The sequence below is a fragment of the Parasteatoda tepidariorum genome, chromosome 3 (assembly GCF_982258835.1).
Source record: "Parasteatoda tepidariorum strain Cologne lab strain chromosome 3, Ptep-v5.0, whole genome shotgun sequence".
Classification (NCBI taxonomy): Eukaryota; Metazoa; Arthropoda; class Arachnida; order Araneae; family Theridiidae; genus Parasteatoda; species Parasteatoda tepidariorum.
The window spans coordinates 38,516,106-38,537,817 of NC_141757.1; the positions used below are offsets into that span (position 1 = coordinate 38,516,106).

General features: G+C 30.7%; 2 protein-coding genes across 2 annotated transcripts; both read right to left on the reverse strand.

Annotated features, from left to right (window-relative positions):
• Positions 1-551: 551 nt before the first annotated feature.
• LOC147813753 (uncharacterized) lies at positions 552-1,736 on the reverse strand. Its single transcript, XM_087160082.1, has one exon. It carries the CDS (start codon positions 1,734-1,736, stop codon positions 552-554), a length of 1,185 nt encoding a protein of 394 aa, XP_087016208.1.
• Positions 1,737-1,848: 112 nt separating this feature from the next.
• LOC147813754 (uncharacterized) lies at positions 1,849-4,836 on the reverse strand. The gene is made up of 2 exons (XM_087160083.1): positions 4,203-4,836; positions 1,849-3,827 (listed from the first exon to the last, which is right to left on the reverse strand). The coding sequence occupies exons 1-2, from the start codon at positions 4,834-4,836 to the stop codon at positions 1,849-1,851; spliced, it is 2,613 nt and encodes an 870-aa protein (XP_087016209.1).
• Positions 4,837-21,712: the final 16,876 nt, after the last annotated feature.

Below are 21,712 nucleotides of genomic sequence, written 5' to 3' on the forward strand. Positions count from 1 at the left end.
CACATTCACTTTTATATATATAGACTAGCTGTACCCGTTCACACGTTGCTGTGATTAATGATCAAATGTATACAATACATCAAAATGGAAATTAATAATAAAATTATCCCTACATATATGTAATTTGAATATAATGAAACGTAGATATACATAGTTGATGGTAGAATAAACATGTTTCTTCACTTGTGATATTAAACAATATTGCAAACGATATCATCATGAAATGAATGATATTTGATGATTGATGGTGAACTTTATCTTAGTAGTGCTTGTAAATATACAACATTTTTTGTTTTTCCATCTGGTGCAAGAACAAATAAATTTGATGGTTTTCCAACTCGTGAACACGCAACGTACAGCTGTCCATGTGATAAGCATGGATTTATCAAATTTAATCCACATACTTGCAATGATTGTCCCTGTGCTTTGTTAATGGTCATTGCAAAGGCTAGTCGTACTGGAAACTGTAGACGTTTGAATTCAAATGGAGTATTCGTTGGTATCATGGGAATGCGTGGTATTAGTTCATGTTCTCCTTGGTGTTTTCCATTTTAAATGGTTGCCTCAATTATGTTATTCATTAATTTTTTTACTGATAGCCTAGTCCCATTGCATAGTCGCGGTGGATTTATATTTCGTAGAAGGATGATTGGGGAACCAATTTTCAAAGATAAAATATGCGGTGGCATTCCTGGTAGATCCAATGAATTTAAAAATTCTATTGGATAATTAACTGATTCATCTCGATTGACAACAGTATCTATGGATTTATATGTTGTTTCTTCATCAGGTATTTCATTTTGAATTTTGCTGTTTATTAAATTCACATCTATGTTTCTGGCTGCCAATATAGCCCGCTCACTAACCCATTGATTATTTTTATAATTCTGCGATAAATTTGGAAAAACTTTTGCAATCAATTCATCAGTGGATTTTACAATGTGACAAAAGTTTTCTGGTAATGTAATACAGTGTGTGGATTGGTCCATTTCTATTTTACCATTCCCAATATCTAACAATTGTTTTGTAAAACGTTCAGAAGATTCATCTTGTTGTAATTGAATACGCATATTGGTCTTTAAAGATATTTTCTCCACATACCGCCATAACACTGATGATTTGAGACATGCATTCAATTCATCTGCTGGTGTTGAACGGGGTATGACTGGTAGAGTTTGTCTAAAATCACCAGCTAGCAAAATGAGTGCACCACCAAAGAGCTGCTCATTTCCTCTCAAATCTTTTAATGTGCGATTGAGTGCTTCTAATGATTTCTTGTGTGCCATGGTGCATTCATCCCATATTATAAGCTGACATGATCTTAGTACTTTTCCCATCCCAGAATCTTTGCTAATATTACATGTTGGAGTTTCAATTACCTGCACATTTAATGGCAATTTCAATGCTGAATGTGCTGTTCGACCACCGTCCAAAAGAGTTGCTGCAATACCAGATGATGCAATAGCAAGTGCAATATTATTTTGCGATCTTATAGTTGCCAGAATAATTGAAATAAGAAAAGTTTTGCCAGTACCTGCAGGTGCATCTAAGAAATATAAGCCACAACTCTTGTTAGATATTGCATTTATAATTGTGTCATATGCTGTTCGTTGTTCTAATACCAATTTCGGAAGATTAATTCGAACAAATGTTTGTAATTCATTAACATCGAAGTGCGTTTCTCGTTGTATATCACGATCGAAAATGTCATTACCAGATCTATTTGGAGCAATCATTCCCAAATCTGTCAGTGATTTGTTGGCTATTGTCAAACATACATTCTCAATTAAAATCAATACTTCATTGTATATATTTGATGTAAATTGAATGTTGGGATTAGCATTTATTCTACGCATGCGATGTAAAATGTCTTCTCATATAGTCTTTATATTTTTCCCAAAGATCCTTTGGATTAGCCGGAAAACATGTAGTTAGTATGATGGAAAATAGTGTACGTATCTGTGGTGGTTGAGCTGTATTAGAAGCATCAGCGAGTGAAATATCCCAATGAGCATCGTTTTCTAAGAGACTTAATTTCTGGCAAGCCTCACGAAATGTAGCACACACATGGCCATTGACTGTTTTTAATTCTTGGAAAGATGTTGGTCCACGAACATTGATTAATAATAATCTCAGGTAAAAGCATTCTGCGTTATTTGGATGTACAGTGTACAGACGACCCAATGCATCTGTGGAATATAAATTTAGATGACCTTGTACTGCTCTACCTTGTTTACGACGCTGAAATTTTCTTGATGATGTATTCCACGTAAAATAAGTTGGTACTTCTGAGTACAGTAGCATCCTTGCAAAGGTATCATTTCTACATAATGCGAAAAATTCAGTTAATGTTGTTGGCGGTGGTGACATTGCTCTTGCACGTACATTTTCTGATGTAAAATACACACGCTGTCCATTTTCAAGATGTACTGCTAAATGAACAACGGTTGGATATCGCTCATGAATGGAAAATGATAAAATACGCCATACAGCCTCATTGCTACTTATGTAGCGTCCCAGTTGATATTGGGTGACTTCATAGTTAGAAGCAGTTGTATTTTCCAGTGCATACACTGCCATATCGCTTCCTTTGTTCACATATTTGCAAATATATTTTATAGCTTTCACTGAATTGCAGTACTCAACATTTATGTGCGCGTTATACGTTTTTAGTAGTAATGGAGAATATGGTACTACCCAACGATTATCAACATCAATAATATTGTTGAGTACTTTTAGTTTTATGGATTTTCCACCATCTTCGGTAGATCGTCGTCGATAGAGTGGATATCCATCATTGCCTGTAATAGTTTCAGCAAGTAAGTCTCTAGGATACCGCTTTGTGCACTTTCCATCTGACATGCATGGTGAATTATTATTTAGTGAGCCACATGGACCGTGAATCATATTTTTTGAGACAATATCGTGCAAATCTTTATCAATTTCAATATCTGGTATTTCTGCAGAGATAATTTCATCAATTCTGTTAGGTGTTATCTTTTCCATCATCCATATTAAAATATGCGCATGTGGTAAACCTCTTTTTTGCCATTCAATGGAATACATCCAACAGCGCGTCTCTCCAAATACATGGTGTTTGACAATAAAATCCATTAAAGATTTTAACTTTTGTTTAAATACACGTGCAGAAATATCATGACGATCTGATGGCGATTGTCCAGTTAATAGAAGCTCCTTTATTTCATCCCATGCTGGGTTGCATGTAAATGTGATGAAAAAATCTGGACGACCATATGCACGAACATACGTCATTGCATCTTGTGCATATTCATGCATGTGTCTTGGGCTGCCTGTATATGTGGATGGTAAAATGACTATTTTTCCAATTTCACTGAGATTGCCATCATTTACAACTGCATCACGTAAATGGATGTACTCTTCAGAACGCAATTTAACTTGATTTAGTCGTATATAGAGGAGTCTTTCACTTTCTATTTTTGCATACATGTCAACAATGTATTGATGAAATAATTGTCTGCATTTCAGTACATGATTATCAGCATTCTCACGAATCATTATTCGTGCATAATAATGCATAGCACTGACCTTTTTGTTAATGTCCACATTAGTTGTAGGATTTCTCATATTAATATTAAAATGATACCCATCCTCTCCTTGCCAAAATAGAATGGGATATTGTAATGCATCATATGAACGATGCGTTTCTGATACTTTCTGGACGTCACCATTTCTACGATGAAGAATTATGTCGCGAGAAGTAAATTCTTCACCAACTATGACAATTGCCACTTCATCGATCGTTGGCGCGTTGAATTGTCTTCGATGTCGACCAATAGGTGTTTTATCTGCCTTTATTATTACTTTGTAATCGTCAGATGGCATTTGTTCAATGGCGGTTTTAAATAATTTAATTAATTCATTATGTTGTTCAAACAAATTTTGTAATTCAGCGACAATCTCTCGTTTAGTACTCATATTCAGTTGACACCGTCTGTTTATTTGTTCGTCAGTATTTCCCATAAAATATATCTGAAGATATTTGTGATCAGCATTTGCCAAGGGTAGTAGTGATCCAGCATGGTGATAAATTTGCCCTTGTACTTTAAATGTTGGCATATAATTTGCGGTAACGATATTTGTTGCTCCGAACGATGTCATTTGGAAGCATGAATTGTACTTGCGTATATTTTTCAAAAAATTTTTTGATTGACTTGTTTCACCTGATACTAAAGTTAATAATGGTTCAGGTGGTGAACGCAAGTCTGGTAACTTTACTTTTCCACCTGCACAGCACATACCTGGTGCTTCATTTTTAAATTTTTGAGCACTACAATACGTACACTTTTTATCCATTTTTCCAATAATTACACTTGGGTGAAGACTGTAATTGTAAAGGGGATTGTAATTGAAACCACATAAATTCAAATCAGTATGTATCGTTCGTCTTGTCTGCGTTCCGCGAATTCGATTCCTTTGCTGCCTTGCTTGCCTCTGTTCACTCGTTTCTAATGTTCGAGCAAGAGCAATGTGAACTCGATCTCTTTCTTGCCTTTTTTGCCTCTGTTCACTCGTTTCTAATGTTCGAGCAAGAGTAGTGTGATCTCGATCTCTTTCTTGCCTATCTTGTCTCTGCTCACTTGTCTCTAATGTTCGAGCAAGAGCAGTGTGATCTCGAACTCTTTCTTGCCTATCTTGTCTCTGCTCACTTGTTTCTAATGTTCGAGCAAGAGCAGTGTGATCTCGATCTCTTTCTTGCCTAGCTTGTCTCTGCTCACTTGTTTCTGAAGCTCGTTTTTCTCTTCTCCTTTTCGCTTGATTTGTAGATCGACCAACGGCACTTCGCTTTGGTGGCATAATTGAGGGGTTAAATAAAACGTATTTTCAAAAAATATTAAAATTTTTCTCGTATTAATAATTGCAAAAGCTCTTTGACATCTTAAAAAACAACTTACAAACGTATTACATCCTATAAAAAATAATAGAAGTTGCCATCTTCAGTCATTGTAAAGTAGGAATAATACAGAATATGATATCACGTGAATAATACAAACTATAACAATAATACAAATAATCTCAGATACAGGAATCTAGGCCGACTCATGATCTATTTTTGCTCCAAAGAGCTAGCATAAGCACAATACTAACATAACGTTAACTTGAAAACTTTTTTGCTCCAATATTGCTTGATAGGTCAGCTCTGATAGTATAGGAGCCTTAGAATCTAGCAAATATTACATTACGTCATACTGCTAAGCTGAATTTCAAACATCATTACTAATTAAATGTTATTTTGATATTTTTTGGATGAAATTTGCTTTCACCTTTATTTTTATTAAGCCGTTTTCACAATACTAAATCCGAGATACGACTAATAATTACGAAACCTATTCTCGTTGATTTTACGTGCTTGTGCTCACCTGACATTAAGAAACTTGCGCGAATTATAATTAAATATTAAAGTATATGTAATTTACTTTTCTAAAAGAATAGAGCTATAAGATAGAAAATATCACTGTTGTTATCTTCAAGATGTTTGAACACTGAATCGTTTAAAGCAAATTTTAAAACAATGGCTAACTTTTAACCAATCAGAGAATTCCATTTCGACTTTCGCTGATATCGCTGGAACGGTTTGTCGCAGAATGTTCTAATATCGACAGAAACCTTCCTCGTGCTTTGAACTATCTGTATGCCAAGTTTCATAGCTTTCTGTCGGATGGTTTAGGAGTCTATAGAGGACAGACAAACAGACAGACACACATTCACTTTTATATATATAGAAAAATAATTTAAAAGTTTTTTTTAATTATTTCCGTATAAACATTTACAATATGAATTGTATAAAAACATGTGTTTTTCCACTCTATAAGAATTGTATATTTTGATCAAGCTTTTGACTGTTTAAGAATTGCTGCCCCATTCTGAGAATTATCTGAATATTTTCTATAAAAAAAATCTGGAGATATTTTCTTCTCATTAATTAAAACGCTTCTTATCATTTAAGATATCACTTTCCTTTTAGTATGAATTTGTCATACAAATGAATTCTTTTTAAATAAAATTTCATATAAAAATTACTTTTGTACGAGATTTACAATAACTTTAAATTTTTTAATATTTATTGTTTGATATACTTTGTGTTAAATCCGTTTTAATTAAAACAAGAACAGAGCCCTCTGCACACACAGAATATATTATTTTGCGGTTTAATTTATTTGAATAATTTAGCAAGTTTTTGTTTTTCATTCTTTAAAATTTTTATGTTTTAGTACAATATTAATATTTTAAAGATTAAAATAGATTTAAAGAAAATATGTTTGGCTTGTTGAAGATATTTTTTTTATTGGACAAAAAAGGATTTAATGCGTTATTTCAAGTAGTTTTTGCCCAAAATATACAAAAAATATAAAATGTAGAAAAAATTTAATTCAAGCTTTTATATATAGGCAAATACAATAAATAAAAATGAATCAGTATAAATAAAGGAAAATGAATTTATTTCAAAAGTCATTAAAAAAAGTAGTTTCGACATTTATTTTTTCATTCCTCAATATTATTTCATTATGCTGAAGGGTTTTGAGTTAAAAAATAATTAATTAATTTTATCTAGAAGAAAAAATTATGAAAGTTAAAATAAAAAATGATAGGGGCCCAGCATTATTTACATTTCTTCAACAAAAAAAAATTAAGAAAATATTTCAGAAGTTAATAATAAAAAAAGAATTTTTAAAAAAAATTTATTTACCAAAAAACTTATAATTGAAGGTTGACCATTCATTCCATTTCCTCTAATTGGGATCAACTCATTAAATAAAAAACTTTCAAAACAGTTCAGACTTTTATCTACAGAAAAATATAAATAAAAATGAATCTGTATAAATAAAGAAAAATGAATTTATTTCAAAAGTTATTGAAGTAAAAGTAATTTCGATATTTATTTTTTAATTCCTCCATTTTATTTCATTATGCTGAAAGAGGCCCACAAAAATTTTCTCAAGGGGGAGAATGCAACTGATATACACTGCATATATATTTAAACTATATATACGATATAAACATGAAAGAAAAAGAATTTTTTGAAAATGCAATTCAAATTAAAACGCCTTTGTAACACATTTCTAGGTAAGAAGCTTTGGTTTAACTCCTCCCGTTCGCTGAGTTACTATACTTTGACGTCATAAGCAAACCCCGCCTCATTTTGTGTCACGTGAAGTTAGTTTCATTTTAGGCTGATTTTAAGTTGAGTTCTTTTTAATATTCATGTTAGTTTTTTAAATTCTGAATTGATTTTAGAGAGTTTTAGGATATAGACTATTTAAATTAATCAACATTCTGCGATTATCCAACGTATGCAGGTTCCTCATTGGCGTAGAGCAGCGGTTTCCAATTTTTTTCAGCCACGGAACTCTAAACGATCGAACTTCTTTTCGTGGAACCCCTAACTTTTAAAAACGTCCGTTAGCAGGAGTAGAAATGCAAATGAAAAAAAAAATTATTTTTGAATAAAATTTGTAACATTAGAGTGAAATTTTTTCATTGTTTCATCAATTTCTTAAAATTAGATTTAATGTTAGGCAGTTGAAATTGCAAAGTCACAAGTTTTTTGCTGTATCATTTAATTCTAGTATCTTTTACCGTTCAAGTTGAATAAAGTAAGCTAAATTATAATTTTTAAGAAGTGTTATAAATTGTGAGGAAGAATTTCAGAGAAAAGTAACTCGTTATTTTTAAATTCGGTTATTTTATATTGAATTCCAAAGTTAATGAGAAATACTATTGAAATAAGTTGTAAAGTCCTTTTGAAATTTATTCAATGTATAGTTTGTCTATAATAAGAACTCCACCAGACGTTCGTCTGGACCTGTGGCGGTGACTATGGTAACGAGGTACGACTATTTCAAGTAGGGTTGTGGGGTCACTGTTTTGGAGTGGCTTCGGCTTGGGACGCCCAGACTTCGGTCTATTGTGTTAGTCCTAGAACGAAGCTAACCTCCTTATAATGCGCCGTTCTTGTTTCCCTAGCATCAGACGCCCTCAGACTTTGTGGTAGGAGGAGTTCTTAGCTTAAACAATCTATACTATCATAGGAAAAAAATATACTTTTAAAAATATCCTATTTCAATTTTGCATGATAATTTCATAATTTTTCTTTAATATTAAATAAATGATTGAGTACAAACTCATAACAGGTTTGAAAAAAAACTACACTCTGTTCGTTTTTTGTGAAGTATTTATTGTGTCAAGTTGTTCATCAACTGAATTAAAAGGAAAGCAAACTTTTTTGGGCAAGTTCGCACTATATTGACTCAACGATGCTGTGACGTCATTAAAATATAAACTTCTTGAATTGTTACTGTAGTACATTTACTGGAGCTTTACTGCTGGTTTTTGGTGACGGTCTGGGAAGCATTCTTGAGGATGATCCAAAGACCGGTCATCACAATTTTAATCCTCTGCAAAGGGGATAGCATCCCCGCTTCGATAGCCCGATAACCTACGCGTGAAGACGGGCACTTTACGGTAGAACAGTTTTTCGAGAATCAATACCGAACATCCTCGGACCCTTCGCAGACAGATCCAAATGATCACCCACCCGAATACTGGCCTCAGCCAGTGATGCTTGCTGATCTGCTAGGAATTGTAATTTAATGTACAGTCGACTGCAGGACTCTTCTTGAAATGGAGTACAATGTGCAATGCACGGAATTGCTTTCAGACTGCTGATTTAACTTACACGCTCGCTATCAATTGAATTTATTGCTAGCAAGCTTTATTTATATAGAAATAAGGAAGCGGAAAAGTGACCGCAATTACAACTAAAACGTATAATAAGTTTTTTAGTCAAATAAAATAATATAAAAATTATAGTGGTACTGAAATTAAGAATTTGCTGTATTTTTTTTATTTATATTTCTTTTTTGTTCCATTTAGATCTCAATCGTTGTGTTCTTAAGATTAATAGAATTTTACTTTACGAGATAATACTTATCCAATAAAATAAACGTCACAAACTGCAATTAACGTCCACTACTAAGTTTTCTAAAGCCAACTTCCTCCAGGCAGTTGACAATTATTCGCTATCTTATTTGAAAATCAAGTGTCGAGTAGCTTGAGTGGGGGGGGGGGATGAAAAATAAGATTTTGATATTTTTATAATAAAACATATATAAATTTTATTTACAAGCAGGATGTTTACAGATATTTTGTTGAAACATTCTTCGACATATAGGGCTTACTTGTAATCCGTGGGCCGAAGACTTAAAAGCAGAAACGAATTTTCGTTCCGATACGTGAGAGACAATTCTTCCAATATAGAACACTATCTTTGCCTGGAAAACGTAAATTCACAAAGTTCTCCATAATATAACTGTCTATTAATTGATAGTTATCAAAATATTGAGGAACTATTTTAATTTCACGAATTCGTAATTTTCACAAGAATATCCAAAGAGAAGCGTACTGTGACGTCACTTATAATTGAATTGACCAATCAGCTGCAGCTGTTTCTTCGATAGAGTGTTCTAGATGCTGTCTAGTTTGTTCTTGTTTCATTTGCGCTATACTGCTTTGCTTTTTTATATACATATATATACTATAAGTTTTATACAATTACAATTTCATTAAAAGAGGACATGATACTTCAGAGCGAAAATTATTTAAAAGTTTTTTTTAATTATTTCCGTATAAATATTTAAAATATGAATTGTATAAAAACATGTGTATTTCCACTCCATAAGAATTGTATATTTTGATCAAACTTTTGACTTTTTAAGAACTGCTACACCACTCTGAGAATTATCTGAATATTTTCTTTAAAAAAAATCTGGAGATATTTCCTTCTTATTAATTAAAACGCTTCTTATCATTTAAGATATCACTTTCATTTTAGTTTGCATTTGTCATACAAATGGATTCTTTTTAAATAAAATTTCATATAAAAATTACAATTGTATGAGATTTACAATAATTTTAAATTTTTTAATATTTATTGTTTGATATACTTTGTGTTAAATCTGTTTTAATTAAAACAAGAACAGAGCCCTCTGCACACAAAAAACATATAATTTTGCTAAATAATTTATTTGAATAATTTAGCAAGTTTTTGTTTTTCATTCTTTAAACTTTTAATGTTTTAGTACAATATTAATATTTTAAAGATTAAGATAGATTTAAAGAAAACATGTTTCGTTGTTGAAGATATTGTTTTTATTGGACAAAAAAGGATTTAATGCGTTATTTCAAGTAGTTTTTGCACAAAATATACAAAAAAGGTAAACAAAGTGAGACCCCAAAAAACTTTGGGCAAGCATTGTTTTGCAAATTTTTACTACGCGAAAGAAAATAATGCCAGATGATTATACATCAATATGTCTTAGTATAATCAATATATTTTATATATCGGTATATTTTAATATAATTTTATTATGTTATCATACTACTTTTTTGCAGCAAATAAGATATATTTTTTTCCTTCGAAGTTTTGTTTTTCAAATGTAATTTTGATTTGCAACATTTCTTTTTATATCTTTTGATTAATTCGCTAAGTATAATAATTTTTTCACAAAAAGTTATAATATCTTTTAATTACCGATTAAGTTTTAAAAACTTCTTTAGTTGAAGGTTTTTTAATTTAACTTCTTTTTTTATGAAATTTTGTTTTAGTCTATTTTGAAGGGGGAAATCCATTATTACAGTCTCGGTAGGAATGTGATTTCATTTTTCCGTAATAAAACCAAAGTTATCATACAAGTAATTTTAATAGTAATGTCAAGTAATGGGATCTCTTTCCACTTGACAGTGGAAGGAGATCCCATTGATTTTCCTTTACCCCGTGTTAGTAGATACATTTACCTACACGATGGTTGGTATATTATGTTTTTCTGAGCATCGAAGTTGTTTAGAGATTAACTAAATTAAAAAAAGGCAGGTTTTTGCAGTTTTTGAAAGTTTGAATGGCTATATCTACTAAAAAAAGTATTAATATTTCAGGAAAGTGCTGGGTCACAGAGCTTGTCCAAACAGTGAACTTTAATATTCAACAAAGAAACTTCTGGTGAAGTGTTTAACAGATTTTCTTGTCAAAAAAACACAAAAAAGTGAATTTCTCACTAACTTTGACAGAGCATAAATCTGAAAAAGAACAATCCTCCATGGAAACGACTGCATGTTCATGACTAGGATGTGGTATACGAATTACAAAAACAAAACTTTACAGTGTTATAGCATTCTTTTGTTTGATAGAAAGATAGAATATTCATGATAGAAAAAAAAATCTAACTAATCAAAGAAATACAAATATCACTCATTTTCTTAAGTTCAGAATAATGCCTTAAATTTAAAATTGGCTTATTTCGAGAGGATTATGCTGAGATGCTAATATGCTACGGGAAACGGAAAAATATTTATGTGCATACCTGCCAACTTTTACGCATTTGGCGTAAAATTTAATTTCTATATTTAAAGTGGTAGTAAAATATATGCTTTCTCTATATTCCTTGCATTTATAAACTTAATTTATAATATTTTTAAATATTATTAATAATTTATTAATTTTATAATTTCTCTACTCCAGTTCAAGTTCAATGTTGTACTCCGCATAAGCTTGTTCAAAATACAGCGAATGATTCTGCCTAAAATTGTATTTTAAATTTCATTTTACTACCACTGGGGATAATCATCCTTGAAAGGATTAAAAATTGGCAGGTATGCATTATGTGTCTTCTAATGTATAATGTTAGTTTTAGTAAATTTGATTTTTAGAGTTTTTTCTTACCACTACTTCTAAATGATCCGAAGACTTATTTTATATGCCAATTTAGATAACCAAATAACATACCCTCCAACTTATGAGGATTTTGAAAATAATTCTTTCTAGTGGTAGCGACCCAAAGTAGAAATTTTTAAAGCAAATGGATCTCTCATAAAACTTTTATCGGAACTTCAGAATCTAGCCATATGGCATGCACTTTTATAAGTAATAGTGGACAAGTTACGCTAAAATTAATTTTTTTTTAAATATTAAGACATTAATTTTGCTACCGTCTAAAAAGAAGATTTCTGAAACTACGGAAATTCCGTAGCAGTTGGAGGGTATGCCAAATAATAAAGGGCCGTAAGGCCTCAGACGCCCAGTTCCACTACAACGAACGAACGAATAACCAAATAAACTCACAGCATGTAAACATACACCAACAGAAAAATACCGACTCGCTCCACTTTGTAAATAAGTATTTTAAAGTGGTAACAAAATTTAAGTTATTTTTAAATTAGTAATTTTTATTTAAGTAATTTATCCACCACTTCATATCAAAAATTTGACTCAGATTCCCAGTTCCACTACAACGAACGAGCGAATAACCAAATAAACTTGGTACAAACAGTAAATAGCCAAGATGAACTTCCAATTCACTGTTACAACAGAGGACCTCAATAATGTAATTATTAATACTGTATATAAATTTCGTATGTGAAAATTCAATTTTTATTCTGTGTTTCATTATCTTACTACTAATATGCTCACTATTGTGTATATTAGAGCCCCTGAATTAGACAGGCCGACTTATCATTTATTGTTGGAGCAAAGAGCTAACATAAGCACAGCGAATAAATATTTTCAAGTGGTAGTTTATTAATTGTAATCCTTGGTTTAATAATTTCGATTTAGTAGATTTTAATCCACCACTATTTCTAAACAATGCGTAGGCTTATATAATTCACCACTTTATAGTACTCAGGACATGCTTTACATTTTTAAAAGCAAACAAATATTGTCAACTATCTGCAAATTTTACTTTGTAGTTATTTATCGTTTTTTAAATTATTTTGGCGTGTCCAGAGCAGTTGGCATGGCATCTCTGTTATAACATAACTAATACTAACATAACGTTAACTTGCGAACTTGTTTGCTCCAATATTGCTTGATAAGTCAGCTCTCATAGTATAGGAGCCTTAGTGTATATATATATCTCTTCAGTTCTTGTAAATAGCTCATTGATTTTATAATTACTTTATATAATATTTTCTATTTTAATTTTAGTCATTCTTTATGTACGATCATGCCCGACTTGTTGTGCATACAGCTAATTTTGACAACTAGCCTCTGGAGTTTTCATTTTTAAAGAAGTACTTTGTACAACTAAATAAGATTCTTTTCACAACACTTAAATATTTACTTTATTTTCTTCATTTATAGAGAAAACAGTCGGCAAAGAATTCTGTTAGGTTAAAAAACATTTCGCTAAAAAAATAACGAATTCTAAAAGAATTCGCGATCGCAACGAACTATAGGGGGCGTTGTTGTATGAGACGCTTACCTGCGATTTCCATATGAACCGTCATTCAGTTACTCTGGAGACGTCGTTAATGTAGCGTGTAGCATTGCAACGTTCCTTCTTTAATGTGGCTTATTAAATTTAAAAAAGAAAAATGCTTGATCTTCTTTCTTGTACAACCGAAAACAAAATGGTATCTCTTTTTATTAGAGAAGGAATATCCAAAACACATCGGAAAAATATTTGCACATTAACAGAAAAAAATATGTATATTCTTATAAGAGTTAAAACCTAATGCCCGAGAAATAGTATTACTAAATTTAATGATATAACATGAAAGGCCCATTTAAACTTTACATTCTATAGTTTTAAGAATCATATTAGTTCAAAAATTAAAATGAACAAAAAGTATACATAAGCCTCATAATTTCATGAAATTTAATTTTGTAAACAACGTTTTTTGACAACAATTTTTATCAAAAAATTTCAAGTTTCAATAAAAATCATTATTTAGAAACTAAGAAACGTAAAATAAAGAATGCTGACGAAACAAACAAACAAAAACAAAAAAAACAATTCTTTTTTGTCGCCATTTTTAGTGCTACGAATATTCGTCTTTGGGATTTGCCAAAAACAAAACAAGATGCAATTTTATTTTTTCAGGAGGGAAATATTTTACCGAAAAAACGAAAATGTACCAATTCCCACAACATAAAACTTTATCTTGGCAAACGTACGTTTTGGAAATGTTATTTCATTTGGAATCTTATTCATCAGAGTTCATATGGCGATATGATTGTTTTGAATCTATGCTAAACTCTATATCGGCTCATTTTCCACCGAAATCCAATTAACTATTTTGATTTTAAATAAAGTGTTTTATTTTATGAACTGTCGCAAAAATTTTAAGTGTAGATTGGCGGCACTTAAAAACCGCCAAATCTGTAGCGGCGGTGGTGTTAATACGTCCTAAGTACCGAATTTTTATTCCATACTTTTCTGAATCATATTATTTCAAACATTGGAATATACAAGAAGTATACATAAACACATAATGTTATACCATTTAATTTTTCAAAAGTATTTTGAGAACAATTTTTATCAAAAAATTATAAACTAAAAAACGGAAAATAAAGAATTCTTAGGATAAAAAAAACGATTTTAAGAATTATTAACATTGAAATAAAAACTTTCATATTGTTTCTTTTTTTATTATTCTTATAGTTCTTAATCAGACGTAAAAAACCATTCTGTAGAGAACCATCATCAAATGAAAAAAAAATATTTACAAGCAAATTTTTTATTGTAAAAATCATTGCACTTACCTGATTTATGATTCCCGGAGAATTCCAAAATGATAAGTTCCTTGTTTGAAAACTTTATTCTCAAATAATAGATACATAGTTTATACCTTCATTACTTTTAGATAACATACTACACAGCAAAATTTTATAATTGATATGAATTTGAATATGTAGCTAAACACAGAATAGCTGAATTTTAGTTGAACTTATTCTTTCAAAATTAAAAAAAACTTACCAAGAAAACGATTTAAATTAATTAAGAATCAGCACAAATGGCACTATTTCAAGTAACTTGGATAATTTTTTATTGTTGTTTTCCGAATTATATGGATACGGAAATATATACTATTCTATAACGAAGAAGAATATGCTATAACTATTACAATTCTGTATGTTCTGAATTCATATTTATTCACTGGAATGACGAAAGCAATGTTGACTTCACTTTAATTCGTAATGAATTGAAGACAGAAGAAATGCATTTTACCTTAATACACACATCTGTAACAGTATCCGAAATCGGAAGTCATCAGTTGCAAGTTTGTTGATAATAGAAATTAAAAATAATTGAGGAATTTTTCTTCAAATGTTTGGCGTGTTCTGTTCCTGAAAGATTTACTAATATTCTGGAGATTTTTTTCAAGTTCTTCGGCCTTTTCCTTAGGGAAATTTTGTTTCTTATTTGCTGCTAAAAAATGGCGTCTGATTCAGTCAATGACTTTGATGGAACTAAATGAAAACGTGATAAATTAATGTCCGATATTTACAGGCTCCCGCTAGACGGCGTACTCGAGCGTTGCGATCGCGAATTAAAAATAAACAACTTAAAAAATAAAAATGCTGTTGCCAGCCATAGAGTTTTTTGAAAGTTAACTTAGCAACATAAATCAAAATAACATAGAAGCGCAACTAGATCAAAATTATGATACCTGAGCGCTTGACGTAACAAATCCTTCAATTCTATAAGTGTTATATCATCAAATGCCCAGATTAACAATTGTGTTTTTAAAGAAATTCTATAAAAAGTTTTAAATAAAAAAACTTCTATCCAGCTACTTCTACAACTGCTTCTTGAAGAACTTGGCTCATTGATTAAAAATATTGTTTTAATTTTACAGTACTAACTTTTCTTCTACTTACATTATTGCTATGACCCTCTTTCATTACATTTTACAACTTCATGCTAAATTTGAGGACTTTAAGTTGTTTTGTGGTTGAATACTGACATTTAGAAATGTGTACATAAAAAAAAATAATATTTAGAGGTTAAGAGCTGCCTCAAAAAAATTTGAATTGTTGACACTGAATTTAATAATGGAAACAATCATTTTTGTGAAAAATTGAATTGTATTGCTGACATTAAAACTAAAAATATTATGCTTCAACTTAACAATACTACCTTAATTTTTACTTATATAATTACTATGATCCCTTTTTTATATATATATATGTATATATATATGCATTTTAGAACTTCATATTAAACTTCTGTTGTGTGTCTGAATACTGACATTTAGAACAAAATTAAGGTTTAGAATTGCCTCGGAGAAATTTGAATTGTTAACAGTGAATTAAACAAAGAGTTATATTTTAGCTGACAAATACTATATTATAATTTTAACTTTTCCTATGACTATACTCATTTTCTTACTCTTTTCTTTGTTTTTTATATATTTTATATTTTTGTGATAAAATAAAAAACTTATAGTTGTTCTGCTTCTGAACACTGATGAAAGCACAAAATGATGGGCTTCATCAACAATCAAAAATATATACATTTATTTTACAAATTCCATATTACTAGGGTGGTGCCCTTCAGAGAATTAAAAATACAAAAGTATCTTCATCGAAGCCGATGCTTTACATCCGGCGTTCAGTGGCAGACTACTATTTCATACAACACATGGCTTTAACTCTCTGGTGGGAAAGACTTTAAAACAAAACTTACAACAGTTACTTTTCTCAACAACTGAAATTTAGAATAGTGTGATTAAGCAAAATATGTGAACTGTTTGCGATTTCAAATTAATATTGAAATGTAAGGGCTTTGAATTTTCTACAGTGAAAAGTTTTCGGAACATCAGTATTCAAAAAAGTATACAAAAGCTAGACGTTAAGAACGTATCCAATGAGCGAGCAAAGCGAGCATTGGATTGCGAAGCAATCCGAAATGAACTGCGAAAGCAGTTCCGGGGGTTTGCGAGCGCCAGCGAGTAGAGGGCAAAGCCTCCTAGTATAAGTTAATAAAAGTAAAGATGAATCGGTTAGTGGTGCCCTAGATCAAACACATATCCAGCATCCAGTTAAGCAAATAGAAGACTTTTAAAAATGTAACAAATTATCAACCAAAAATCGGCAAAGTTTGTTTGTAAAAATGTGGAAATTATGTGGAATCCGGAGAGCAGTTGAAATCTCTGGATAATGAAAAGTTTAAATTTCTGAAGATAGAAATTTAGACTAATCAGAATATAGATGAAGTGAAGATAAATATAGGAAAGACTAAGACACCCATTAAAACTGAACTAGCATTATTATATTTTTAGCCGAAACCTATTTAATTATAAATGAAATTTATACTAATCATAATGCAAACATTATTTTTATCATTTAAATAACAAAATTGTGATACTAAAGAATGTAATCATGTGTAGGTAACAAATCAATATAAATAAGCACGAAATAAATATAAAGAAATAGCAAGCCTTCAAAAAATATATGACTGAATTCAATGTAATTGAGGTTGCTGTTGCTAACACACCAATTCTACTTGTCAAATTAGTTACAGCAACGGGAAAAGCAGGCACAATTTTAAATCTATTTTGATTTTTTGGTTTGATAACACTCATAACCGTAAATGTAGTTTCAAATACGTAAATTGAAGAAAGAGGCAATAAAATCTTAATTGCTTTTCTATAAAAGTAGGAAAATGCGTTACTTTAATGAAAGTAACGCCTACTTTCTACTAAATGCTTTACTTGAAATAGCGAAGAGCTTTATTAAGTGATGTAAAAAACGCTTCAAGATAACCAATTACATTTTCCTACACTTAAACAAAAATTACACCTCATAAGCAATAAAATTTTAAAAACAGAGAAAAATTATAAATTTTTTATGTTACACAATTAATGACGTATTTCGCGAACCAGCAGCTCAGAATATTGTTATAGGGTTAACAAAAATTGAAATCGAAATTAGCTCTTACTTAGTGATAATTCATAATTTACATTGATTTTAATTAAATAATTTAAATCATATTGTTTATAAGCAGCAAATTCAGGTTATAATTACAACCTTATTTTTTTCATTTGAGGGACAGACAGCAGCAACTATGAATGCGGGCGTTACTTTAGTGAGAGTAACGCCTACTTTCCACTAAATGCTTTACTTGAAATAGCGAACTTGAATAGCATTTTTCCACACTTAAAAAAAAATTACACCTCATAAGCTATGAAAATTTTAAAAACTGAGAAGTATTATACATTTTTTGTGAATTACAATTTATAAAGTATGCTAATTAACTTGCTAAAAAATTTTATGTTTCGAAAAACTTTTTTATGCCATAAAGAGTTAATCAGTTCAATCTATAACGATGCAATATCTTTAAGACGAATTCGTATCATCTCGTGACACTGACTCAAAGATGTAGTGACAAGTTGCTAATTTAATTACATGCTCGATAACAGGTTGAATTTCCTGTCTGCAAGTTTTAAAAATATTTTCAAACTTTCGGGACCTTTGACGTTGTTGCTATTGAATTCCGAATTGGTTAAAGAAAAGGATGATTACTTTGCTTCGATTGATTTTATTTATTGAAATTACATACACTTTCGGCCTTGTGAGCTCAATGTAGGCTTATAAGCCTCTGTCAAATAAAACGATAGATTGCATAATACAGTGAAAGACAGAACGAAAATGCATCCAGGGTAATAGCGGGATTCAAACCCGCTTCTTCACGCTTCACATAGCGTTTGGTTGGCGATAACGCTCGGCCAGGGAGGTGTGTTTCACACGTACATTTATTTCTCACACGTATATTTATTTCTCAAAACATAGAATAAAAATGAATTTTTTTAAAAAACGAGTAATTCTTAAAACATCCCATAGGAGTAAAAAAGCAATACGCGTCCAATAACATGCAATATCACCAGGCAAAATGACGATATTTATCTATTTCCATCGCGAAGATCTGTTGGGGGATACTAATACACAGAAATATACGATATTACTGATGAAGGGAATAATTAAAGATGAATGAAACGAAATTTTTAAAAAAGTAAAGATATGAGAAGCTTTAAATTGACAATAAATTTTTCTAGAAAAATCTCCGGCTTTCGACTCATTTATCAGACTCAAAAGTAAATAAACAAATATGAACCTACAGATAAAACAAAAGCATTGTTCGAGAGATTTACAATATCTAAATTGATTTTGTTTAAGAGATAACGAGAATGGCAAATATAGATCTTTCGCCTTCAAAGCGAAAAATAGTAGTGTAACATAAGAGAAAAGCTAAAAGAAATGCCGTTAAATAAAGGGGGCGGAGCACCAAAGCAAAGAAAGTGGTAATAAATTTCGTATTATAAAGTTTGATTCTTGTTTAAACATTTTAACAGGAAATATTATCTTCTAATCATCACAATAATTTGATAATTGAATTATAAACATATAAATCTGACAACTACAAGTAAAAAGAATTTTAAAATTTAGCAGTAGCTAAATCAGGAGAATTTCCACTTGTTTTGAGTATTTTTGGTACTTGAGTATTTTTGGAAGCCGCGTGAACACTGATTACAAGGAACAATCACTTTCTCATAAGATCCCGCACATTCATGTTCTACGCAAGTTTTGTAACAACCGAGATTGTTCCTTACGCGAACTCAGTGAATGCTACGTGAAAGTGCAAAATCTCTCACCGCTTCACTATACAATTTTCATACAAGAACTACAGCTAAGCAATACATTTATTTTCTGAATTACAGCTAGGCAATAAATTATGTAAATTTCTGTAAATTCTGCAATATAGGTTTCAATAAGACGGAAACGACTTTCCATTAAATTGTACAGCTAAAGCAGTGAATTTTCAAATATATTTTTTAAAAATCTTTACTACCAGTTTTATTTTCCGCCGCTCTGATCCATCTTAATATACAAGGATACCACAGGCGACTAAAAATGTAAAGATTGATAGAAACTCAATTCCTTTTTATTTATTTACAATCTGTTTATTCATTCAATCTTAACTAATACTATAACTTACGTTTCAAATTATTCATATTCAAAACAAAACTTGTTCTCTGTGAAAAGCAAGTTGAAATAAATATGCTAGCAAAGGTGGCTAATTCTTAATATCCCTTTTTTAAAAAGTTTTGAATTTTAATTTTTATTAGTCACCAAATTTTACATTTCTCTGTCATCCGTGTCAACCCTGAATATAGGGGGGGGGGGACATAAGTACGCTGTAAGAGATGGATATTCAAATATCGCGAAACTTTCTTCGATTTTGACGAAATCGTTTCTTGGTATATGTTCCGAGTAAAAATATCGTCAAAGTTACGAAATAACTATCGTCATTTCTTCGAGGAAACGAATTTCGTCAATATTAATGAAATATTTCGTCATTCTGTTTTTCCTGAAGAAAAAAAATGATTGTCTAATGTATTTAACTTTCCTAATAATCGCTTTAACGAGAACACAACATGGACAAATAGATAAACTATATTCATGCCCGCAGCGGGATTCGAACCACCGATCTTCCTGATACGCAGCCACCTTCTTGACCATCATACAAATTGGCCTGCTTACATATTTCTAGTTAAGTTCTAGCTTCGTCATTCTAGTTAGCAATCCCCTTCAATTCATTACGATGAGGTTTCGAATTGAGAAAACATTTTCGTCATATCATACTTGACGAAGCATGAATTCTCGAATTGAGAGTTCATGCTTCGTCATGAGTGATTTCATGACGAAATGATTCTCAAAATTAACGAAATACTGCTCAAGGATTGCTAAATTGTTAAAAGTGAAAGTTTTATTTCTGAGAGTGTACAATTAATAATTAATTTCTTGCACTCCGATATCTCTTCTCCATCAACAGTCATCACTCTAAAATTTAAAAAAAAATTAGTATATAATAATCCACAACTGCAGAGATGCCTACTTGCTCTGGATGGAAAATATATATTTTAAAGTGGTAGTTTATCAATTGTGATTCTTGGTTTAATAAATTCAATTTAGTAGATTTTTATCCACCACTATTTCTAAACAAATCGTAGGCTTATTTATACATTACTTTAGTACATTTGCAGAGATGGCAACTGCTCCGGACACGCCATAATAATTATTAAAAAAAACGGTAAATGGTAAATAACTACAAATCAATTTTGCACATATTTGACTATTTTTGCTTGCTATTTAAAAGGTATAGCATGACATAAGTATCAAAAAAGTGGTGCATTATATAAGCCTACGAATTATTTAGAAATAGTGGTGGATAAAAATCTACTAAATTGAATTTATTAAACCAAGAATCACAATTGATAAACTATCACTTTAAAATATGTCTTTGCTGTCCGGAGCAAGTTGGCATCTCTGCATTTGCGTCATTTTATACCCTTTAAAACATTAACAAAATTATTCAAATATTTGCAAATTTTAGTTTGTAGTTATTTAAAGTTTTTTAAATTATTTTGGCGTGTCCGGAGCAGTTGGCATCTCTGTTACAGGTGCCCTCAGGCACACCTTCAGATGAAAGTGTGAAGTGGACAGGTACAATGTAATAGAACTCAGTTCAAGTTCAGTTCAATATCACCGCAGTAGTTATGTCATACCTTTTAAAAGCAAGCAAAAATAGTCAAATATTTGCAAAATTTACCTTGTAGTTATTTACCGTTTTTTTAAATTATTTTGGCGTGTCCGGAGCAGTTAACATGCCTGTAACTTCATTATTTTTAGTATTTCAAAAATTAATTAAAAGCATTCAATTCTGTTTTAAATTATATACTGCTTATATTAATTAAAACGGCATTTTAAAATACTTGCAAAGAGTAGATAAAAGAACTTTTTTCTGCGGTACCGCTCCTTATTTATTGAATTTTGATTCTAAGATAATTAAGAAATTAGAATAAGAGTTACGAGTTAAGAGAATTAGAATAAGAC